The sequence below is a fragment of the Rattus norvegicus genome, chromosome 2 (genome assembly GCF_036323735.1).
Source record: "Rattus norvegicus strain BN/NHsdMcwi chromosome 2, GRCr8, whole genome shotgun sequence".
NCBI lineage: Eukaryota > Metazoa > Chordata > Mammalia > Rodentia > Muridae > Rattus > Rattus norvegicus.
In genome coordinates, this window is record NC_086020.1 from 233191676 (window position 1) to 233217636 (window position 25961).

Consider the following 25961-nt stretch of genomic DNA (forward strand, 5'->3'; position numbering starts at 1 on the left):
TTTTCTTGTGTGAAGGGAGGTGAGACCATATTTGCACAGAGAGCAATCATGAAGTTTGATGAGGTGGAAAACTGAAAAGCTTCAGTATTTAATGGATACACTCAGCAGCTCTTGTTTATGGTTACCACCCCATGTCTTCCAGGAAATTCCATTTTACCACATCTGGAGTGGCTCTCAAAGAAACCTCCACTGTACCTTCACTCTGGAAAGACTCAGCCTAAACACAGTAGAGCTGGTTTGCAAACTCTGTGTGCGGCAGGTTGAAGGAGAAGGGCAGATCTTCCAGCTCAACTGTACTGTGTCAGAGGTAAGACACTCTTATGATCCTGGAGAGGATCTTGGGAAAGAATGGTTAGGGGTGGGCAAATCTTTTTCTGTGTAAGTAACACAGAAGACTTCCTGAGCTGTTCTTATGTTCTTAATGCAATGGGGAGAGGAATTGTTTTGCAAAACTAAGTTTTCATATGCCATCCATTTAAGATTCATACTGTAACGTATAAAAAGACATCTGAGAAAAAGACATGACAGTAAATCCTGGTAATCCCCAACACTACTGAAAATTGCTTCAAATAAATCCAAGGCTAGCTTAGCTGAAGTTGTGAGTTGTGGGCCAGCTGTGGCCACATAGTGAGACCACATTTTCACACACTGTGAGAGAAACACAATTAAGATCTGAACTCCAAGTGCAAGATTTTAGTAGCATGCACACAGCACTTGCCACCAGCATCCTTCATCTGCTTGCTTCTCTCTCACAGGGACTTCTGTCATTTTGTCACAGTCATGTGCTACTGAGTAGAATGAAGAAAAGGAAGGGTGCCTGTTACCCCACTTTGTTCCCATATTGAAAGGAGAAACTTTTAGGCTTCCTTTCTTTCTCTAACCTCCAAATATCAGAGAAGGTGTCCTTCACCCCAGAGTGGGACATACTCCAGGAATAGAAGAAAAGTCCATACTCTCCATAGTGGTCAGTTTTTCTTTGTCTGCTATGATTTTCTCACACACGCAGCTGGTCATTTTTAAACATTCATATTCCAGCAGTAACAATAGTTGCTGTTATTTCAAACCTCGCTGTAAGGAAATAGGAGGTACCCATGACCTTCTCTGTCCTCTTTGGATGCAAAGACTATGGTTTGAAAAGCGGTAAGCCTTCATGTTGGAAGAACAAAGGAGGATGAATAAGCCATTTGCTCCGAAGGCTGCCCCTTGAGGCCCCTTGGAACCCAGCTCCATGCTGCTGTGCGAGCTACAAAGCCTATGAACACTACTACAGCCAGCAGAGTATGATTTAAAACACTTTTTTTTTGTCTTCTGCTTGGAGATGACTGCAATGTCAGTCTGTCTGGCCTGTCTTGTGCCACATGTCCTATTTAAAGATGGTCTCCCTTAGCAAAGGAGGCAGAGGTGGGTGGGGTGGGGAGAGCGTGTGAGCTTATTGAAGCTCCAATCTTCTTTCCCACAGCCTGTGAGGCGAGGTCATCCTCTCCTCCTGTAGTTTCATGAGACTTCTGACTCATAAACAACTTTAGTCACAGACCTCGGTGACATTCATAAGGAATGATCTCTGTGTCAGGGTGCCATGGCAACCGCCAGGCCTTTGGATGCACAGCCCTATCTCCCAGGCACACAGCACCACCCCTGCTGGCTTCGGAGGGTGCTTTCACTTTCCTGGCCCAGCAGGTCTGCAAAGTTCAATAACCACCCAGCTCCTGGGACAACAAAGGCTGTGGAATTTTGGAGGGGGGCAAGGAGTCTGGCCCTTTGATGCATGCTTTCTGTTCAGCATGAACATTTGCTGCTCCCTGAAAAGGTGGATCAGATGCAGCCACAAAGAAAGGAGAGCCGAGAGCCGGCTCTGAGCTCTCCCCCACCAGGGAGGGCTGCTAGCTCCTCACACAGAAAGGGCAGTTTTGCAAAGTGTGATCACAACTTAAGGACTCCTTTCTGGTGCCAACACAGAAAAAAGATTATTGCTTTTGCAACTTGGCAGTCAGCTCAGAGGCCAACCCTGTAGTCACGCAGCAGGCATTTGCCCGCGTGTGACAGACGAGCGCATGAAACTCGGAATGGAAGAAGTGACCAGACTGGGAAAAAAACGTTGGGGATTCAGGAACATGCTATCGCTTGTACTTCTGTGTCCCTGCATTCCATTACTGTGGTTATCATTTGAATGCAGGTTGGGTTTGGGAACAGGGAGGAAGGTTTCTAGCACTGATGGTGGTGCTGGAGCAGTACGAGGCTCTCGGCAGAAGAGCAATGGGCTCTGAGGAGTCCAGTGACCCAAGTCTTCATCAAACACTGAGAAGTAGCGCGGTATGATTCAGAAGTTGGTATAAATAGAGAAAAGGCTTCATTTGTGGTAACTTTCTTCTGAGCCCTGCTCTTTTGATCACAAGGCAAGATGACAGCATCTAAGGGGGTCTAATTCCAATATCCTATCCCCAGAGAATTATGTCTTATTTAGAATACGTTGTCTTTTCCTTTTCCCACTAGTGACCTACTAATGAAGGCCACTCACCAGAGGTCATTAATAAAATCATACAACTCAGGGCCTCTAGAGCCCAGGGTGGAAACTTTACCCACCACAGGGACCAGTCTGGACAGGACATGCATACAGCATGGCTTTCTCAAGAGTCATCACCTGTTCTTCTATATCCCCTTTCCCAGATGTCTTAAAAAAGCCTCTCACTGAAGAGAACATGTTTCAGAAGGAAAATACCTTGAAGACTAAAATCTTGGTGTCGAGATGAAAATGATGAAGGATATTACATTTTTTGTTTCTTTAGACAGGGGCCAGGTAAAACAGTTGTCCAAAGTGAAAATATGGTACAGAGAAGGAAGGAAAACTTGAAGTGTTTTAGGCTTTGGTGTCGTCTTAGCAGTCGACAACGACCAATCATAATAAATCCTCTCACTATTAGGTAGGGCTACTGAGAATATTCAGGACCTGAACGTTTAGGAAGTGTCATAAGCGGAACTCGCCCCCTGGCATGTGATCACATCCACTATTCTTCACTGGAATAACTGGCTTCAGCAAGCTTCTGCCTCTCTGATCAGGGGAATCCATTGCCAGCTTAAGCATCAGGTGTCCTGTTCTCAAAACACCAGATAAAGCTCAGACTGTATAGATGGCTTGGAGCCCTTGCTGCTCTTGCACAAGACCTGGGTATAGCTCCAGTGCCCAAATTGCAGATCACAACTATCTGACTTCAAGGTCAGTCTGGTCTAGACACTGAGTTCTTGGATAGCCAAGGCTACACAGGCTACCTGTCTCAATAATCCAGAAATTAAAAGAGAGAGAGGGGGGAGGGAGAAGAAGAAGAAGGAGGAGGAGGAGGAGGAAGAGGAGGAGGAAGAGGAGGAGGAGGAGGGATGGAGGGAGGGAGGAAGGGAAGGAAAGAAGGAAAGAAGGAAGGAAGAATCAATCTTAAGATGTAAAGGAGGATTTATGGCTTCTATAAACTATATAAAGAAAACTACCACTCAACTAAAGTTGTGGGTTGATCACCCAGAACAGATGTTTGGTTAATGCTGAAAAATCATATGGTTAACTAAGAAAATTATAACATCAAAAGCAGATGGTTCCGCTATCATAAAAGATTATTGTAATAAACACTCTGTGAGACTAATCTCTACTTTTACCTGGAAGTAAAAGAAAAGCCAATAGCAAATGAAAATTACTACATGAAATTTAAACATAAATGTACATGTGAATTTCCTCTGATTACTTGCAATGTATTGTATTATAGAGTATGCTATCAGCCATCCAGTAAGTGTAGTACAAAGCTTGTTTCATAGACACAGGCAGAGTAAACAAGTTAGGAGTTAGGGCAATGCCCACATAAAATGGTGCTGGCTCCCTGCTGAACAAGAAGGAGATGAGCTGACTATGTGAGGCTTTCCTGAGATCCATATCTATTTTAAACTAGCCCTTCTTTACCCTAGGGGTTTACCAATGAGAAGAATCAAGACCTCATTTGCAATTAGTTAGAAGGAAACAGAACACTCAACTCTGCAGGTGGAATTTAGCAGGAATGGGTTTCACTGTCTTCCTACCATAGCAAAACATACCTGTTCCCATTTAGGCAAACAGTAATTGAGTAACTTCAGTGTATAGGGTACCATGTGAGTAAGTAGTACAGGGGAATCTGTTGATAAAAACAACAAATAAAATTCTCTGACAAGAAATGAAGAAGGTAAAGGAATTTGCAGTTCATCCAGTATGCATAGGGCTGAACCTGAGGAATACGGGAAGAGTTATGGCCATGTCCTGGCTGGCCTCCAGGTAGGGTGTCTTGGTATATATGAAGAAGGGTGTTGTAGCACAAGTTCTTTTTGTCAAATTTTAAGGCATGTGTGTAACATGTTAAAGGAAAGGCCTGTCAAAGGGATGCTTCTAGTAGTGGTGGTAGGAATAAGAAGCAGGAGAACGAACGTCCCAGCACTCAATCAGGGCAAGTAACACCAAGATGGTGACCTGAGAAGGGTTGGGGCCAGACTGAGAAGTGAGGGAAGCAGAATTGTAGGGGTTCCCTACTCTAAGTCAGAACTGGAGCTCAGTTTCCACCATGGCCTATAGAGACCCACATAGCCGTAGGTGGGGGCTATGCATATCCTTCACTGATTAATCAAAAGTAGGGGCTAAACTTTTAAAGAAGAACTACGTCCAATTCTTTTCACACTATTCCACAGTTTTCATGAGAGGGCAGTTTTGAAGCTATGATACCAACATTGCCTTTTAAGAAAATTAGACATGCGACAGCTAAAGACCAATACCTATGACAAAATAAACACAAAATTCTGATGAAGAGGCTTCATCCCAGAGATGAAAGGATGGTTTAATTATTTAATGCATGCAAACCAAACATCATGTATCATATGTACAGAATGAAAGATTTAAAAAATATGAGCATCCCGGATATAGGAAAGCCATAACACAATTCAACAACTCTAGATGTTAAAAGCTTCAAACAGATTGTATGTTGAAGAAGCATACATGAACATAAAATATAATATATGGTAAGCCCACAACTTTATCATACTGAGTAGGGGAAAGGTGAAGGCTTTTTCTTTTAAGTCAGGGACACATATGTAAGTATCCGCTTTCATATCTCTTACTAAGAATAATACAAATAAACAGAGCAATCTAACAAGAGAAATAAAGAGAAGACTAACAAATTGGAAAGGAAAAATTAAAGTCTCTCTTTATGCTCATGGTATGTTTCTATCCACAGAAAAATAGACTCCAAAGAGTATAATTGATAATTCAGTCAGATACAAAATCAACTCATAGAATTCACTAGTTTATTTACACATCAAAGATGAATTGTGGAGAGAAATCATGACTACAATGCTGTTTATAGTAGGCAGAGAAAAAAATATACCTTTGGATAAACTTAATGGAAGGAGAAAAAATTTGCAGTGAAAAAGCACAAACCACTCATGAAAAATATTGGATAGTACACACACACATACAAGATGGAAAAAACTCCCATGTCCGTGAATTATAAAAATCAATGCCTTAAAATTTCTATATTACTCAGAGTCAACTTTGGGTTCAAGACAAACCTAAAATGCATAAGGCTTAAAGTATATTTCTTAAAAAAAATAAATACCTAAAGCAATCCTGGGTGAAATCAGCAAAGTAGGGGTCATCACAATACCTGATCCTAGCACTTACTGTGGAGCCATGGATGTCAGTCATGCAGCATCCCAGGAGTAAGTGTATGCACGTACATCTAGATGTTTTCAATGGAGTTACCAATGCTGCACACTGGACTGAGAATGGTCCCTAAACAAGTGATGTTGGGGAAAATCAATACATGTAGAAGACTGAGACATAATCCTCCTCACCCTACACACAAAGCCTAACCTGAAACTTGGAAACTACTGGGGGAAAAAAAACACAATGGAAACAACTCAAAACCTTGTTAAAGGTGATGATTTTTCTGGATTGGAAAACCAAACCTCGGGAAATAGAGGAAACACTTGAAAGCTAGGATCACTCAAATTACAAAGATTTTGTACAGCAAAGGAAATGATCCGCACACGGACAGAGAGCTACAGGATGGGAGAAAACACATGCCAGTTTCAAGGGTGACTGGTTCTTAGCCAGAAAATAGAAAGAACTAAAAAAATTAACTTTTAAAATGAACAAATTATGACAAAGGCCCTTCTCAAAAGAACACGGATGGCCAACATACATGGGGAAAAGTGCTCAGTTAGCCATCGGGGAATACAAATTAAAGCCACTCTGTGATGTCATTTACCCCAGTTAGTAGGGCTATGATCAAAGTGACAAACAATAAAGGCTAATGAGCATGTGGCCAAAAGGGACTCATATTGTTGATGGGAATATAATTAGTACAGTCATTTTAAAGGTGCCAGAAAATACTAAAAATAGTTCCCTGTATGATCCAGCTATCCCACTTCTAAGTATATAACCAGAGGAAATTGAACTAGCTAATCAAACAGGCCTATGTACTCTTGTTTATTGCAGCAAAACTCTCAATGGTTAAGTCATAGATTCAGCCTAGCCACCCTCAACAAAATAAACATGCTGTGTATAACAGTGGAGCATTACTCAGCCATAAAGAATAATGGAATCCTGTAATTTGCCATAGCATAGCACATAGCTAGAACTGGATGGAGGCTATTACATTAGGTAAAATAAGCCAAACTGCACAATCAATCTCTCTCTCTCTCTCTCTCTCTCTCTCTCTCTCTCTCTCTCTCTCTCTCTCTCTCTCTCTAAGACAAAGAACAACAATAAGACACTGACCTGGAAGTGAAATACTAAGAACTGGAGATTGAAAAAGATGGGGGTTATAGAAAAGAGCAACGAGATTCAGTCACTTGACCCTTTTTGCTTCCATGAAGTCAGAACATTAACCACATACAGTTAAATACCTGAGACATGGTGCAACATGCATTAATATTTCCAGCTCTGAGGAAAGGAGGAGACAGCCTAGCCTTCTAGATGAGATGTAGACTCAAAAACGAAAGAGCTACAGTACCTCAGGAATGATACTCACAGTTGTCCCATGGCTTCTAAGCAATAGCACAGATACACACACTCACACACACACACACACACACACACACACACACACGTACAAAATTTTAAGGTTGAAATGTCATGGAGAAAAGACATTAAACACTTTCTTGAGTGAATGAATGAACGAATGAATGAATGATGGATGGTTGGATGAATGAATGAATGAATGAATGATTGATTGATTAGGAAAAAAGGTCAGGGAAACATGGTGCACATGGTGAACCACGTGGGAAGACAGGCTTGCAGGAGTGCAGGGCAGAGGACAGGCAAGCAGCAGGAAGATACCATGGCCAACCATGATAGAACTCTTTGGGGAGAAGAATCCATGCTTCACAAGCCATCATGTGCAGACTTTAACCTCCACTCCCATCCAAGGACAATCAAGGTGGAGGATGTACTTAAGGGGATGGTAGGTTTTCCTTCTGGGCCTAAGGAGTAGTCACAATTGTCATTTCCCGTAAAGGAGTATGAGGACTTGAACCAGGGCAAAGTCACTAAACTATAGAGATAGCGTGAACTTCTCTGCTTCCCCACAACAGTGCAGTCATGTGCCCAACAGAATCATTGCACCTCTTGAGTCCTAACATTTCCAACATGAATCCACCAATCAGCATTGATATGTGCCCCTCAATGACTCTGCTTGCCTTTTTGAAGCCCTGTGACCCTGGAGGTTATAAAATCATGCTTTTGGGTAGAGCTCTGTGCCTGAGGGGAAAGAGCTGCAGGTTTTCGGTCTCATCAGAGCTCTCTAATCCTGCGGATGCTTGCAAGCTGCCAGCCCACAGTCTAGCCATGGAGCCAGAGCTAATATACAGGAGCCAGCACCGTCTCTTTGCCAAGCTATGGGTTCTGTGCCCTGATACTTTGCTCAAAGCCAGGACTATTGTCTATATTCTATAATTTAAAAACAACAAACAAAAACAGAAAAACAATTTTCTCTAGCATGTCCTCCAATTCTTCCAATGAGTCTTATCCAGAATGATGATAGAAGTTGAAAATCAGCATTGGCCAACTGCTCCCCAAAAAGCAGACCACCCTGTGTGTCACACTTGGGTGTCAGCCAGCTGAGAGACTCCACCTGCTCCTCAAAGCTGCAGAGGCCTCAGATTCAGGGCAGGACATGAGGGCCCTAACAGTATTGGCACTGACCACTCCTCCACCCCCAAAGCTGAGAGCTTAGAAGAATATCAGACTTCAGGATGACCCCTGTCTGTGGCTAGTTTCTCCTCCAGCAACTACTTGTGCACACCAAGGAGTTACCTGCCTTACAAAGGAGGTGACATTGAAAGCAGATCAAGAAGATTTCTTCTTATTGCTTTAATGGTTCCCAAGCAACATTTCCTCTTGCTTTCAGACCAGCAGAAGTGATCAGAAAGTGATTAGAGTTTCTCTTGCAGATGAAATTTAGATTTTGCATTTGTGCTGCTTTATGAGCTGAAACTATTTTAAGAGCCAATTTATAGTTTTCTCTACTAAAATTGGATTTAAAAAAAATAAGCAAGGAGGTTCAGCAATTAGAGGATACTGTTAGTGGCTTGCCCTAAGGCAATATTCTGTGTTTACTATTTTCTTTTTTTTTTTTTTTAAGAATTTGTCTTAATTTGATATCTCTTAGCCTAGTCCCATTTTATGAAGCAAGAGAGGAAGGGAGCCACCTTCACAGGGCTAGATGGAGTTTCCTGTGCGTTCACAGAGGGGAGGCCTTTAGGGTTAGTGGCTTCTAGAAGAACTTATTTATCTCAGATCTACTTATTCCTTCAGAAAGAACTTCCTTTTGAGCATTTCCAACATCTAAACCGTCATCGGAAAACACGTTTCTGATGGTCTTCGGAATTCCCAATCATAAATTTATTTATGTTGCCACTTCATATCTGTAATTTTGATACTGAGAAGTATCTCAGTCCCTAAGGCCACTAGAAGTATATGTGTTCTGGTGATCATGACCCACAGGTTGAGAACTGCTGTCTTGGAGTGTCTCATTAGGGAAGCCATTGTGGAATTTCACCAGAGCTTTCTGCCCTGCCCAGTCCTGACCTATGACCCCTGAACACAGGGCTATACAAAACTACCTCCCAATGTCCTGCTTATACTAACCTACTACTTCCAGGCCAGGAAGAAACTGTCCTTCCTGAAGAGAACAGAACTTACTCTCTGTATCCATCTCAAGTTGGATACAGAGAATATCCAACTGAGAGCAAAGCATTATACTGATTGGGTCAACAGGGATTACATTTGTCTTCTACAAATAAAGTGATGTCCCTCCTACAGGAACCTACTGGTATCGATTTGCCTCTCCTGGACCCTGCTAGCACCATTACCACTGTCACTGGACCAAGTGCTTTCAGCATCCCTCTTCCTATCCGGCAGAAGCTATGTAGCAGCCTGGATGCCCCCCAAACAAGAGGCCATGACTGGAGGATGCTGGCCCACAAACTTAACCTGGACAGGTGAGTGTGCCCAGGCTTCTGGACCTACGGCTTTCCTTTGGCAGAGGTCCCCAGGACTGAAAGTAGTTAGATAGAAAGTAATAGTTTTTTTCTTCCCACTACATATCTGTTTACATTTTCATTCTGAAAGTATGCATTAAGCTCTTGTACTAGGAGCTTCCAAACAGTTCCAAGAGAAGTCCTGGGTTATATGACATTTATCAGTGTCAAGATTTGTGATCTACTTGGTCTAGCTCATGTGCTAAAAGCTCCTGAATATGATGTCTATTCACTAAAGTAATTATTGCTCATCCATCACCAGTTGAACAAGACGTAATGTGTGATGAATAATTTACATGCTCACACAGGCACTTGTATTAAGTTATAAAGAGACCCCGAGAGCCTCTGCCTTGTAGAATGTATCTGTCACCTCCAAAGAAGAGATGTGGCGTGACCTGTCAAAGATCATCAGAGTCTGGGCTGGACAGAAAACATACACGCCTCTTGATTTCCTGTTTAGGACAAAACCCACAGACACATTGTCTCTTAAATTATCCTATTCAGAGTTGAGGTTAACAAAGTTAAACAGCACATGTCCTGTCTGGGGCTGATCTAATTAGGAATAGAGCAATCGTTAAATGGGTTTCACTGGAGTCCACTGTAGGACTAATGTCCTTCAAGACAGTCAGGTTGAGCACAGACTTAGAGGAGAAGATAATACTGTAACTAGACCTGTAAATCCCACCTTTCAGCCACATTTCCCATTCCCAATTGCAGGTACTTGAATTACTTTGCCACCAAATCGAGCCCGACTGGCGTAATCCTGGATCTCTGGGAAGCACAGAACTTCCCCGATGGAAACCTGAGCATGCTGGCAGCCGTCCTGGAAGAAATGGGAAGACACGAAACCGTAGTGTCCTTGGCAGCAGAAGGTCAGTATTGACCACACCGGAACCGACACTGAAGGACAAAATTACACAGGGAGTCTGTGTTCAGGGGAACCACATCTGAGGAGGAAATCCAGATAGGACCAAGGCGCTTTACAGGCAAGATGGCAACAGGAAACGTGGGGGACAGATACAACCACCAAGGTACACGCCCACTTCATTCGGACAGTACCACCACGGGAGCTAAGGAAAACAATGTGTAAATTTGTACCTTGAATTTAACAATCAATCTAATTTTCTCTTCATTGGGCTGTATGCTGTATGGTACAGGATCTTACAGTTTCCTAGGAAACGCTTTATATTGCTATCCAGATGTATGGATAAACTTTCTTAACAAACCCAGTTTCTACAAATGTTGTTTACATCAAATTGGACAGGGATGCAGACGCTGTCCATGGCTCGTTCTATTTTTGTTCAGATCATTTGAAGTTGAAGCTGTGGACGGTTGATTGTGTCTATTTCAGATTAGTAATTTACAGAGAAATCACAGACTTTTTGCTACAAATTGTGTACATCGAGTGTCTCAGATAATCTTCCCATCAGTGTTCTGTTTCTGAAACTTGTTGGACCAGTATTGCCATTGGTATCAGGGAAGTGGAGAATCTCAATGTAAAGGAGAAATTGCTAAAATTCCTTACGTGATGGGGGGGCCCGGTCGGTGTCCTTTGGGAACAACCTTTGCTGTGGTATTACAGGGAAGGTAGCGACTCAGGTCCCTCCACACAAACATTTCTGTGTCACGTGTGTGTTTGTAATAAGCAATTTCAAGTGTTTTTTGAAAAAGTATTATCATTATTACTGATGATTATCACAACTATTCTAGTGAAAAGATTTTTCTTTTGTTTTAGTTAGCAATACTGTTAGTGTTTGGTGTTGACTGGGCCTGCCTCCCTTTCTTGCCTAAAGAGGTGGGATATGGTCACCAGTTTAGTTCAATAGCTTTTGCTTCCTTGACCTTTGACCTACTATTCTGTGGTGGAAAAGACAAAAATGCTCAGTGGCTATGTCTGCTCTTTCAGCTTGCTTGGTCAGAGCCTTTCTCCTCTTGCTCTTATCATGAGGAGAGTTCTCTATGTAAAGTTCATTTACTTTTGTGGCTGTCTTTCTGGGAGGCAGTGGGACTGTGGGTAACAGTGAACTAGGAATCAGGAAAAGTTATCCTTGTGAAGTTGGTCACTGTCTGGCTGTGTGACTTTGGGGAGAACCCTGAGAGTCACTGGAGCTCATTGTCCTTCTATGTAAACAATGGAGACCAGATCATCTCAAGGTTCCAGCATGCTGATATCCCATTGGGATATCATCAGCCTTTTACATCTTGCAGGCAGGATTGACTTGAAAGGGGGATGACTTCAACATGCATTTATTTGTTTGCCTTTGTCTTTGTATCATCGTTGCATGATGTTCACCGAGAGAGGGCATCCTTTTCTTATTGTCTTGACCTCTAGTGGGGCCCTACCCTCCAGCCGACCAACTAATTGTAAATTCTACTTTACCCATTTATTGATCTCTAGATCTCAAGACCATTTCTACTAAAAGCCCATGCAGCTGAAGGACTCGGTACCATTTTTCTTCCTTTATTAATCTTTGCTTTAATAATATGCAGTTGTATTTACAGCCTTTTATTATCCCTTTAACCCTATAAAATGTTGTACATACCACAAGTTCTCCTTGGGACCATCTTGGTTTTGGTTTGTTTGTTTCTTTGGGGCTTTTTGTTGTTGTTGTTTTGTTTTGTTTTGTTTTTGATATAGGAACTCCATTCAGCAGATGGTGAATGAAAACTTAGCAACCCCATAGTTACAGTTGCAGTTAAATAGGAAGCACCCGTGTCCTTAAGTCAGAGACTTCAAAATGTGGCTGTGGTATACTTTGGGGCTGGAAGTATCCAGGTTGCTGAGTGGATTCCAGTTGGGAATCGTTTTGCCTAATGCTCCCTCCAATTCTTTTACTTCCTGATACTCTCCGTCCCTTCCACTGTAGTCATTAAGGAACCATGGAAACAGTTGCGGAGACTTCCTTCACGGTGTTTTTCTTCTCTTTCAGAGATGTATCCTCCAATCTCTCTAACCTCATTCATATGTAAGACTCCTGGTTCCACTGGTGGTGGGAGGCGAATTCTATACTCCTATGAAAGCCCAGTGGCTGATGTCTAGAACTATGAGTTTGTTTGAATTTTTAAGAGTTTGATAGATATTCTTAAAAAGCAAGAGGAAGAAAGACAGTCATTGCTGCCTCTTGAAACAAAGGTGTGGATGTTCCTCTTCGCTACTTGGATTTTGGAACCATCCAAGTAATCCAAACTGAGAGATCTTGACTGGATATTCTGTGTAACTTCAATGCTTTGTGCTAAGTCAAGAGAGACAAACATGTTGCTGTTCTGGATAATTTATCCTAAAAACCCGTTAAGTAACCATCATAGACATACTGAATATAACCAAAGCAACATTATTGAGTCTTTTCAGAGTCCTCATGTTCAAGCATCTAGAGATACTGGCTTTTCTATTCAGACTCTCACAACAGGAAAAGGAAACATTACTGATATCTTATGAAGGAATCATTTGTCATAAAACTACTTTTCTGTCATGCGAATGACAGTTTCCAAACTAGAACATACCAAACATCAAATAATTTCCTCTTAAGCAGTCTGCTCTTTCTCCTTAGGAAGAAAATAATAGTTGTTAGATTGCTGCTTTCCAACACACCAGGTTCACCTGGCATAGTTCATTTTAGAGGGAGCTTCATCATCACCTCTGTGGCATGTCTGACTTCTACAGAGCTTCTGAGGAAAGCCTTGCTTGCTCTGGGTGGGTTAAAAAAAACTAATTATTTGTGCATGGTGCCATCTAGTGGCCTGCCACATAGTTACTCAATTTTACATACAGCTTACAAAAAGTTGACAGTTAAGTACCTGTGGAGTTTGACATAACATTTGTGACAGACGTGGGGGAATTTACCCACGTGCGTAACTCTCTTATTCTCATATTCTTCAGTTAAATCATCTATTCCACAATTTTCTGGGTATATTACCTCATCAAATTACTCATTCACACCTTAAGTTATTTTCTAGTAATAGACATATATGGAATCTATATTAAAAAGTCTCTGAAAGTTGTCATTCTTTATTTATGAATGCCATTGGGTTTTGCATATTTTAAATCTTTTAATTCCAAAACATTAACTTTTAGAAGCATAAGCTCTAGTCACAAAGAAGCCCCCCTGTCCACCATCTCCACATACATATACAAACGCATGGCATCCCCTTTGGGGTTTTGTTATTTGATTTACTATTTTGATATATATTCTTACTAGGTATTCCAGAACACCCTCAAATCCATCACCCTATTGCCCCTGCCTCTCTCATGTGGTGGGAGTTTAAGTATGTACCATAGACCTGCTTCAACCTGCTCTGCATCTGGAAATGAGAGTCCTGTGTCTATGGATGTGGGAGTTGTGGCTGTTAATCAAGGTGATACTCTTTCAATGAAGTAGACTTTCTGAGATCAGGAATCTAACGCTCCATGACCTCATCTTATTGTTATGACATTAATTCAAATGGGCTTGAGTACATGAGTAGAAGGGTGTGTCAAGAAAGTCACAGCCCAAACATCTTCAAAGCACTCACATTGTCTCTGCTACACAAGAACTTCATCCTGACCTGAGCAAATTAATCTCTTCGGGGAAAGAATAATTTGGGAGATGAGAGGTCCAAGATCAAAGTATAGCATTAGCTATTTTCACATATGCTATGAGTCTATAGATTTTAATTATTCCACTATCAAAGAGTAGAGACATTCTTGAGGGAAAAGTTGTCATAGCTATATTTAGGATCCTCTAGGAAACAGGTATTAAAGACATTTCTTCTAAAAGTGTTTGAAAAGGAAACCTTCAGAGGGTGGGATTTAGACAGTTCATATCTGGAGCAGGGTAGATGGTTGCTACATCTCTGTGTGTCTCCGATGAGGACTTGGCAGCTGTGATCCTGCATCATTCACACCTCCATAGCCACAGGACAAAGGAGAGCTTATAAGGTTGATGTCCTGCCCCAGAATCCATACATATGCCTACAGTCTGTGCTCTGGAGCCAATCAGTGTAGAAGGATGTTGAACAATATGAGAGAACAAGTAGAAAAGATTGACTTGTTGCGAGTCTCCAAGATGAACATGAATTTGAGCTGAGTAATTGCTCCAGAAAAGAGATCCATTCAGAGATAGATACTAATGCAAGTCCAAGGCCAGGGTGGCAAAGGAGGGACTACAGAAACACAGTGGGGGGTGGAATTAGGCTTGAGATGCCTTTTCTGAGAAGCTTTGTAAATCAGAACACCATTGTTCAAATCAGTCATTTGTAAAGATGATAATGGCCAATGAGCATCTTATTTTATAGATCCAAAAGAAAAATATTTTTATTATTATTCTCAAGATAATAAAACTGGTTTTGCCTTCTGAGTGCCTCGTGGGACCAACTATCTTATTCCTTTAGTTTTGTATTGTTTTTGTATTTTTAAAGCATACTGAGCTGACATTGACTTATAACTCTTACAACTCTCTGTACAACAGAGTACTGTTTCTCTGCCCCAAGAGATCCGATTGTACCACCTCTGCAACAGTTACCTGAGAATTTCCTGATGTAATTGGGACTATGAGGAATACATTTATTATGTTCATATGGGCTAAGTAAGCCATATGAAGTTATGTTTCCCAAAATCTGACACTTATGTAAGCTTTGTTAAATGAGTAGAGATGGCCTGCATGTACCTGGGTGGAGTATCTCGTCAAACTAACAGTGTGGTTGTGAATCCTTTAGTCCTTTTGAACAAATGGTTGCCCTTTTTTCCTGAAAACCTATTGCAATGGTCTTCAGAAAGTCCAGTGGGCTTGGCTGCTTCCTTTATTGATCTGTGGTGGGATATTAACGGGCTTATTCAACCAAAGGTATTTTCAGAGGCCTATTTCAGTATGGCTGGGGTATCCTCAGGACAAATAAGACATACTCCATAAACATGCTAGCAGGTAAAGCCAATGAAATGTAAGAGGTGACCTGCAAGTCTTCAGTATACACAACTATGAAGGAATCTATCCCAAGAATTACCAGAATCCTAAATTGGAAGCTCCTGCCATATATCAGGACCGTCATGGCCAACCCCACTAGTTGTTAAGCAGAAAACCAGGGACTGTCCTGAGATACAATCAGCTGTCCACCAGCCATGTTATTTACTACGGTACACCAGCTTTTTATATATCATTTGGGAACCTGTGCTAGAGCAGAATTATAAATTGCAGGCTATCATACTGTATGACCCATTTTAAATAAGCCTAAACTCCATGTCATCCTTACATGCCAAAGGCCTAATGCCATGGAGCCCGATGACACCCAGCCATGGTGACTGAACTGTGGGCTGGTTGTCCTGATGGGCAGCCTAAGGGACGAGCTCTCTGCCTTTGATCTTCACTCAGCATGAAGATGTGGCAACATCAAAGCATCATGATGAGCCCTGTGCTATGTTAAAGCAATTTTAAGATGGCGTACGAAACAAATTCACAGCTAGTAGAACATACCTTTGCCCTTTCTGTGTTCCTAAAGTCATCAATGGCACCCATAACTGCACATATATGGATTCAGACATTTTTTTCTCCAGATTATTGGAAAGAAAGAAGAGCCAGTTAAACACATGACTTGCGTTCTTTCTTTCACTTGTTCCTAGTCCTACTATGGGTATTGATGCCCTTACCTTTCAGACAATGTATTTAGCCAAGTTGCAGGGAATATCATTACTCTGTGTGTGTGTGTGTGTGTGTGTGTGTGTGTGTGTGTGTGTGTGTGTTAGATGTCACAGTGTTGTGTGTATTAAGCTTAATGTTGAGCTGTAAGGAACCAGTCATCTTCCTCCTTGTTCTAAAGAAGAAAACCCATATTCATCAGAGAACAATCCCCAGCTTGCTGCTAAAAAGAGGCTGGGTCACCCTCCTGCTGTCTTCTTTGGACCAGGTCAACTTCAGAAGTATCAGGTTGAAATTTTAAGCTCTGTCAGTTTTTTTTTTCCCTTCTTTTAGCAAAACAACATGACCTTGGCTTCCCAGATATGGAACCCTTCCTTCCTTTGTTACAGAATTCTGTCTTGCTGTATCTTCTATGCAATTCCTTTTCTAATGACCCCTAGTGGCTGAGGAGTGCTCTGCAGCACTCCGCTTGTCGCCTTGCTGTGCGGTGGAGGTGAGGGATACCAGCTTTGGGTGTGCCTCTTTTCTCTCCCTGGTTGCCTCTCACCCAATTTTCCTGCAGTCCCCTTGGTTTGTAAATTGCCTGCATTTACTCTGTCAGCCAACGTGTACAAATGTAAGAAAGAATTTTTAAACAGGTAATAAATTATATTTATAAGCAATAGAGGCTCTGTTTCTTTACAGCACAGAGATGCTTTGTGTCCAGAAGTTATTGGGGATTTTTTTCAGTAAGACAAACAAACAAAAACAAACAAATAAAAAAAACAAAAATAAAACAAAAAACCTTTGTGTCTTGTGTGAATGGTAATCATAACCTTCTTCCATGGTAGGGTAAAGTTCTAGAAGGCTGATTCTCTGGCAACATTACACATTGCAATCTCTGGAACAATACCTTGACCCACCTCTAGAGACGCTGGTTCCTTTTTCTGGATGTACCTGGTTCGTGTAGAAAGGCTTACGGGGGATACCAGTGAGCAGTTAATACAGCAACATATTCTGGCCCCCTGTATCAACATTTTCTGGAGCCTATCATAAAACATGGCCATGTGCTACACTCAAAGATCTGATCTCAAGTGGAGTTTGTAAATAATTACAATAATAGAAAACAAAAGAAGCCCCATGAGGCAGCCCAGAGCTATCATGAGTCCCAGAAGATATGTCGCCCTTAGTGCAGACCTCAGTTACTCGGGTGAGCAAACAGAAAGTTTCCAGGTTTGACGTGGAAAGCAGCTGTGCCTCTGGGGAGGAAGAGCAGAGTCAGCTCAATGATGCACTGACTTGGAGAAATCCTGTAAATTGACTGCCATCTACCCTGACCTTTGTGCTTCTTGGCTAACTAACAAAGGCCACTTTGACAGTGAACAGAACTTTACCCTCCAGTGCCTACAGGGTGAAGACAAACTCAAGTATTTATTCAAGAGATGAAGAAGTAGTAAAAATATGTAAAGGGACCTTGCATGCATAGACTCCATCGGTTGTCTGTGGATAAAAGAATGAACATTTGATTAAGAAGCAAATAAAGCCAGTTAATCACAAAGCAAATATAACCCATGTCCCACAATGCAGTGGGGCCTGAGACTCTTCCCTCATTGAGATTCGGTAGCTGTAAGTTTCACTGATCTTGTCACCCACGCTTTGGACAATGTACAAATATTTTTCAAGCTCAAATCAGTGAGCTCTCACCTCCAAAAGCATGTCTATGAGATCAGCAGACTTTGGGGATTGACCTTGTCCTGAATCTATTTCTCACTGTCAATTCACGGTACCAGGTAAAGAATCCTCAGTCCCAGAGAACTTTCAACTTCATAAAAATTAGAAGCTTGAGTAGGAATTACAGAGCCTAGATCGTCCCCTGAATTAGGAGACTTCATTGCACTTTGTACTTTGCTGCTTTTTCCACTGAGAAAACTAACCTGTCACATATAAAGGCGTAAAGCCGTTTAGTTCGGGGGGATTTTGATACTTACCTTTGAGTCCTGTGTAAAGCGTGGTTTAAGCCACAACACGCAAACGTTGGAGAACAGGAACTGTGGGTTCCAAAAGGAAGACTCCTCCGGCTTGAACTGCTGTTAGCTGCACACCCAGAAAAACTGTTAGAAAAGAAAATCTGGACTGATGATCAACTGTAGTTCTCCTATCACGAGCAGCTCCAGGCTCATACATGCATCCTACTTTTTCAGAGCCTGGGGGCAGGACAGAAGAACATTTTATGTCAAGGTACAGTTGAAAATATTGGGGGCACACAGATTATATATTTCTAAAGAATCTTAACAGTAAAAATGAGTGAACAGAGTTAAGCTCATCTGAACTCCAAATATTGAGGTGTACTTTCTTGGCACAAGTGTAAGAGACTACAATGCCAAATGCCATGCCTTTCAATTACTGGTTATGATGATACAAACCTTTCTTGCTGCCCAACGTAGTCTCGGGCCTCCTCTCTCTTTACAATCTCAAATAGAATCCCTCAGACACAGGCTTCCCAAGCTGTTCTCCAGAACCACACACAATGAAAGAATAACCTTGCCCCCACCCCATTTCCTCTTTCTAGAGGGCTTTCAGGTTCCATGAAGGCTGCTTCCGAGGCAAGAGTAAGAGTCTCATTCCCACACTCTAAAGAGTCAGCACCCTTGCTGTCATCCTTATTTCTTGCCCTTCACATCATTAAGTCCTTCAAGGCCATCTCTAAATCTAATCCTTACTCCCCTGACTTCCTACTCATCCTCCCATGGTCCATGGAGAACTTGTCCCTGCAGTCTTCTTGAAGCTGTCGTCATACTGAGGAATCCAAAATACAGACGAACAAATCCCAAAACCTTGCCTCTGGGTTTTTCTCACCAACAATCGTGTCCACAAATCCAAGCCTACTACCTCAGATGACACCCTCTACCTCTCCACGCTCTTGCCCCACCAAATGTGGATTTCAGTCACACCCCTCTCAGTGACCACTAGCACAATACTCCAGCACTGTCACTGTCTGGAGTCTGTCCTATGACCTAGTTTCTCTGTTTATTAAGTGTGTCTTCTGCTGTACTCTGGAGGCTTATGATACATAGCACAAAGATAATAATTCTTCCCTTGCACACAGACTCCCATGACTGATTAAACCCTAAGATGTAGATGATGTGAGATTAAAAGAAAAATAAAACAACACAAACAAGGGGCAGCAAGGGCTTGTTTAAGGGCTGATGGAATAGCTGGTGCTATTCAGGTTGACTGGGTACCGACGTCACTTCACTCTCGGAAACACCCATTGCTCTTGGTGTTACTGTTGGCCTAATCTTCATGGGGAAGAAAACAGGCGTAAAAAAAGTTCAGACTGTGTCACATCACTGACATAGGAGTGACCCTTGGTCCTCAAGCAGCTCCGAGATCCAGTGCCCCACATTTAATATCATCACCCTCTACCGGTCCTGAGCATTGCCTCCAGTCAGCAGGCTGTACCTCCAAGTAGACTGTTCTTTTCCACAGTCAAACTTGATACTCTCTTCATTTCCCTCAAACCACCAACTACTCACCCCAGGGAGAGGACTGTGTTTCCTAAACAGAGAAAGTGGAAGACACCAGTTCACTCTCACCTCAGGATGCCAGTGCACAGCCTTACCTGCTCTGCTTCCTCCAGTGGCTGCCCTTCCCACCCTCTATCATGAGGTCATTTCAAAGAAAAAGAAAAGGCCCAACTCTGAGACACCAGTCATAGTTTTCATATGGGGAGAATGACACTGTTTTATTGATGGAAATAAGAAAACAAAATCATACACAATTTTTAACAAATAACAACTGTTTGTTCCCTAACCGTGAATAATTACAGTATATACAAATTCCCTAAGGCACTGGTTCCCCAAAAGTACACAAACGAGTCTTGTTTTGAAACAGACAGAAAAGAACGCCCTCCCCCCACCCCACCCCGCCACCCAATATTACCAATTTTTCTGTTAATATGTTTCTATGGCATTAGTTTCTATAACAATTAGTTCAAACTGTTCAATTGTATCACTTTTGATGCAGCCCCCTTCTTGTGTTCTTTATGAGACTGGGGTTTTCTTAGATGGAAAACATGTTCAAGCTTAAAAAAAAATGTATTCTCACTACCTTTCAACCCACAAACCAAGAAGAGTGACAACAGACAGAAAACAGAAAGCCCCTGATGAATGAGGGTGGCCCGAGGAGGAACAAGAAACCTGGTCATTACTAAGTACCAATGGAAGTAAAACCCGGCATGTCCCCCCAAGAAGCTTCCCACTGGGGGAATATAAAGAACAGGCAGTAGTGACGTCACGGTGCTCTGTCTGAGTCAGACATATTGTTTACTGCTCTTCATCTGTGAGTTAACAATGTTCATGCTTCCATAAATAAATATTAGGTTTCATCTAGGACTTTATCATCCATAATATTTTACTTTCTAATCCACATACTAGGGTTGTGCCAGACTCCAGAATGAACATATTTATTTACATATACATCTCTATATTTATATAATATATACACACACGCACATCAACCATAAACTTGGATACGCAAAGTTCATCTAACAATTAATAATTTAGGATTCCTTTGGGGGAGAGGAGTTAGAAGGAAATCTTGCTCTTTGAAAGAGTCCTGAGGGTCAGCAGCAGTCAGTTATATTATTAACGTGCAGGAAGTTGAAGCAAAGGATAAAATAAATGCATATTTTCTGAGATGCTAGAAGTTTAAATGTTATCATGGATTACCGCGAAGATAACAGGTAGTCCTTAACAACAACTTAGTTGTCTCAATTAGGCTCTACTAAGACAGAAATTATATTCATAAATAAATTATAAATTCTTACTGAAAATTCATAATAACTGAGTGGATCTTTTAAAGGATCTCCATAATTTCAAGATTTTCATACTGAATAAATAAGGTTGATAGTTAGCAAATAAACGGCTGATTTTTTTTCCCCCAAAGCAGTAAAACGAAACATATAGATGGAATTTGGACACTTAAATCCCCCCCCCGTTCTTCACAGGAACCCTGGAAATCTAGAACACTTTACATCATCAACAGCCTCATCCAAAACATTCTGATTTAAAGTTGCCCACAATTAAAAAAGAAAAAAAATCTACCAATAGGAAAACACAGTCTGAGCTAAGAGGTTCCCCACAACCTCACTCAAACCTAAGATAACGAAAACCAAAGCGTACCCACTTAACTGGCAAAATGCTTACATAGGTGTCGGTAGACAGATCTGTCTAGAGGCGATAATGTTTTCCTCCCAGGCTCAGATGACTGGCACGTGTTAGGTAGAAATATATGGAAAATCTGTCTGTGGCAAATATAATTTAACAGAGAAAAGGCTCTCCCGTGGCTTAGCTTGCCCTGGACTCAGTAAGACCAAAATGTGATGACTGTTAAATTAACAACCAGTTGTTTTTATCTTTTCAAATTCAAGAACTGAGAAAACCTATCTTAGTGGCCCTGCAGCACCGCACAGTGAATTACAACGCAGAGGAGCGCTTCTCTTTACACTTCTCCTAAACTCCAGGTACAGCTCAAAAATATTGAGCTCAGGATTTTTTTTTTCCAGATGAACAGCCCACCGGCTGAACATCTACTCGAGAAAAAGAGTCAAACATTTGCTCATTTCTCCTGCAGCTGTCAATTTTTCCTAAGGTCTCCATGCTTTCAAGCACCCAGCGGTGAGATGCATAGGACAACAGTGACCCCTGGAGGATTCTGGAAGGAATTGCCGTTCTCTAAGGCACAGCAAGTTCTTCCACTTTCTTAACAACCAGTAGGCAGTTTCTAATCATTATGGAAGAAACACAGTAAGGGACTACATGAATAAAGTTGAGAGGAGGGCCGTGTGTCATTACACTTTGTTGCAGTTCTGTTTCTATGGAATAATGGTCGTATCAGTGATTTTGCACAGAGAGTCAAGGGTTAAGACCTCACAGGACCGAATCACAAGATGTTTTGTACAGAAACACTGTAAGTTAGTAGTGAAATGCATACAAGAGTAAATGAGTCCTACCTAAGGTGTGAAATACCAGGTAAGAGGTCCATACTGGACTCATATCTGTTCTAGTAGAAATCACAACAGCCATGATGTTGGATGTCCCCCATTCACTTTCCTCTGCTTATTTTTAAAGTAAAGGCTAGTGACGTTAACCCAACAGAAACTTCCTCTCTGTCTCTGAAGTTGGAGACTTAGAAAACACAGCAATATGAAACTATACATATGTACACAAGCTGTGGCATCCATACTTCTCTCCTGGGGTGCTGTGATGGGTTTAGGCACAGGGAGGAAACAAGCCATCTACATCTGCTGCACCTTCAGCCTCGGCTCTGCCTCACTGGTATGTCTTTCTTATGACACAAGCTCCAATCACTTCCATTTAAGAGTCCCTTGTCTGTCTGTCTGTCTGTCTGTCTGTCTGTCTCTCTCTCTCTCTCTCTCTCTCTCTCTCTCTCTCTCTCTCTCTCTCCCTCCCTCCCTCTTTCTACCACACTCGCGACAGTTTTATTTAATATTGATCTTCTGATTTACAAGAACAAAAGCATGCCCGTGTCGATTGATTCTCCGCTCATGAGAAGGCTTTGCTGGTGTTTAATGAAAGCAGGGGTTGGGGGGGAGGGGCTGGAATTGCCTAAAAGAGCTGCCTAACACACCCAGAAGCAGGAGTGGTTCTGAAGAAGCCACCCACACATAATCCTATCAGTGACATAAACCCTTCATTTGTTCCACTCTGGCTGAAGCTGCAAGAGGATTTCAAACTGTGGTCCCAGGCATTTGGGACTTGTATGCATGTGCATTCACACTGCACTGGCAGCTCATAGCAGGGCTGGCCCAAACAGTCTGAGGTGCCTGGAGCAGGGAAGCAGGTAAGTTGAATTCTAATTTATGTTCACAGTCTGCTCTGTTTTCTAGAGTGCAAGAGTAATTTGCCAATGGAAAAAACATTTTGACTTCCAGGAACGTTTCTAGGAAGAACTTTTGTTATTATTTAAACTATGACTGTATAAACCTCAAAACATCTACAATATTTGTTTTATTTTGGTAAAAATTAAAGTATCTTTCTTCTTTAAAAAAAATGGTAATCCCAAAATACAGGGCTTTCTTAGAAAGCAACATGCATCATATCTTGAACAAGTTACCCAAATGGTTTCCCCTCCTCAGAAAGCCATGGTGAATCCGTGTTTCTGGGTTCCTCTGTGTCTGTCCAGCTTGCTCTCTTAGAGGAAAGTCTGAACTCACTGGGCAGTAGATCAACGTTCAAGGCTTGGGCTAAGGATGCTTCTGTGTAATTCCTTGCTCTGTCCACAAGTACCTGACGTCAGAGTTTAATGTCCTGGGACTCTGACATTTTGGCAAGTGTTTTCTTAACTCTCAGGGCCGTCAGCCTGGAGGCAGGATTATGCGCCCAGCACTCTGTCATAAGCTTCCCCATTTGCCTGAGGCACTGAAAGAGAAAGGGACGTTGGAGAGAAGTCAGAGAAATGTGCTCTTTATACAGAACTCAGAATTTGGCTTTCAGTTGGTGTTCATGAGGTCTGAAGCTATTTTTAAGGCACCAGTAAAGTATGAACACCAAATTTCACTCAAACTTTTTCATGTGAACTGTTTATGACTCACCCAGACTCTCATATTTCCCTCGTGACAAGAGAAAACACGAGGCCTTGAGGAGAGAGAAGGATGACTTTAAAGACAGGATCAAGCAAACGGGATGCTCAGAGAGTCTGAATTCTACTCCCTAGATTGTTTACAACACATAATGTATTTCAACATTTTAACTAATTCTGCACTGCTCAAAGAAACACTGGTAATTCTAAATCACGCAAGTCTGCTCTAACAGTAGCACGATGCTACACCACTTAACAAGATTAATGACCTGTGGATAGGTTTGCTAAAACTTTCTCCTGGATTTGCCTGTGGTCTATCAATCGTTCTTGCTGCAAGGCACGATTTCCCTTCATTAAAAATCATCATTGAAGAGCTTTCAAGTGATACCAATACCCACTGTCTACCCCCAGAAGAATAGAACTCCAGAGCTTCTTGAAAAGCACATACTAAACAGATTGGACAATACTCCAGGCCAATGAGCCAGTTAATTGAATTTCCATGGGCATCTTACTTTATGAACAGCGTTCTATGCACCTGACTTTGGTGGGCCCAGAATGTGCTCCAAACTCTTCTTGAACTTCCCAACATGCCAGAGGCTCAGTTGTGGGCAAGTGAATGCAGGAAGGTGGATGGAGAGACACTGGAGCAGAAAACAAGTCTAAAGTCCAGGTCTGTCCCACTCACTTTATCCAGCCTGGCATCAGCCTTTCCCACTTGCTTGGGGTTCACATTTAAATTCTTACAATAAATAGATTTGCAGTTTGAGAAAATATACATTCAGTACATAAGACATGCTTATATTATATTTATATTCATGTGTGTACATACATACTTACACAATTATATATACGTAATGTATTATGTATATATAATATATAATTTGATAACCAATTGAGAAAGACTATTTCCAACTTTCATCATGGACACACCTAAAATCATATATGTACAAGTAACTCTATTCAGCCTTAGCAGGTTTTGTGTGTGTGTGTGTGTGTGTGTGTGTGTGTGTGTGTGTTTGTAAAACAATACTTTGAAAAATGGAGGTTATGGATTTGAGAAAGAGCACATTGTTCACGAAAATGGTTTGGGAAAAAAGAAAAAAAGAAAATAATTATATTTAAATTTCAAACCTTAAAAATGTTTTTATTTGAATCGTGCACTTTGTGTGTGCATGTGTGCCTGCACATATCTATGAGCTCAGGTACCCAGAGATGCCAGAAGAGGGCATGAGATTGCCTGCAGCTACAGTTACAGGCAATTGTGAGCTGGAAACCAAAGTCAGGTCCACTCCAAACAATCCACTTAACCAATGAGCCTTCTCCCTCATCCCGAGGCCAGCACCCTGAGGTCAGTAGAGAGCATCTGCATCATGTCGCTGTATAGAAACTCTAGTCTTCTGTTGTTTACCAAATTCCAGAAAGAATTTTGGACTTGTCATGGAGGAAAAAAAAATCACAGAGCTTTAAAAGACACATGGAGAAAGAAACAATAGTCTCTATGCAAATGTCAAAGCTGATATATGAAATAATGTACTCAAGTGATGGTGAGGTAGGGATGGCAATCAGGTCCACTTCAAATGTTATGAAGGCTCAACTGTGTCCATTAATGAAGTAAAATCAGAGGAAAGGAGACTAGATTTGATGCACTACGGAGAGTTCTACACAAAGACTGCAATGAGACAGCACTGCTGTCACCAGCAGAATAAATTTCAGCGATGCATATTACAATTTCTAACAAAACAGAAGTCAGCCATACCTCCCCAAGCCTAGCCTTACCTCGTCACTGCTCCATCGATTGGGGAATGAAGGCCGTAACTTCTTCATACACACAATTTCTCTCATGTCCTCATAAGAAGGGTCACTGGGCACCAGGTCGTGATATGGAAGCTGGTATTCTTCCACTATACCTGAAGAGGTATTTATGAATAATATTATTTTCTACGAACTGGTAAAAATATGCCTAACATACAAATTTACTCAATTAAAAAATAATACATTGCTATTAAACATGGATTCTATTTAACGACAAAGTTAAGTCTTGAAAAGCATTTACCCAAATGAAAATTTAATTTACAGAAAACTAATAGGGAGCCCAGTGCCTCACAGTGTCATAGGTCCTCAAGTATCCCCTTCATTCCCTGGTAACTTCTAAACGCTGGTTTAAAAAAAAAGCATCTCCAATTTGCATGATCTAGTTATATTTTTAAAGTCCATATTAAGTCTCAATGTAAAATT

The 25961-nt window shown here is 41.6% G+C and overlaps 2 protein-coding genes across 14 annotated transcripts in view; one reads left to right on the top strand and one right to left on the bottom strand.

The window, feature by feature from the left end:
* Positions 1–16807, top strand: part of Unc5c (unc-5 netrin receptor C) — a 354131-nt gene extending 337324 nt beyond the window's left edge. For all 5 annotated transcript variants that reach the window (NM_001415084.1, NM_199407.2, XM_039102727.2 and 2 more), the window contains 3 exons: positions 143–307; positions 9323–9501; positions 10258–16807. In NM_001415084.1, coding sequence (NP_001402013.1) covers positions 143–307; positions 9323–9501; positions 10258–10423 — 510 coding nt within the window. In that variant the 3' untranslated portion in view covers positions 10424–16807. The remainder of the gene's footprint in view (positions 1–142; positions 308–9322; positions 9502–10257) is intronic.
* Positions 16808–19849: 3042 nt separating this feature from the next.
* The window catches only part of Bmpr1b (bone morphogenetic protein receptor type 1B), a 332820-nt gene continuing 326708 nt past the window's right edge, over positions 19850–25961 (bottom strand). For 8 of the 9 annotated variants that reach the window (XM_039102481.2, XM_039102480.2, XM_006233400.5 and 5 more), the window contains 2 exons: positions 25503–25633; positions 22637–23566 (listed from right to left, as the gene is read on the bottom strand). In XM_039102481.2, coding sequence (XP_038958409.1) covers positions 23441–23566; positions 25503–25633 — 257 coding nt within the window. In that variant the 3' untranslated portion in view covers positions 22637–23440. 9 annotated transcript variants of the gene reach the window in all.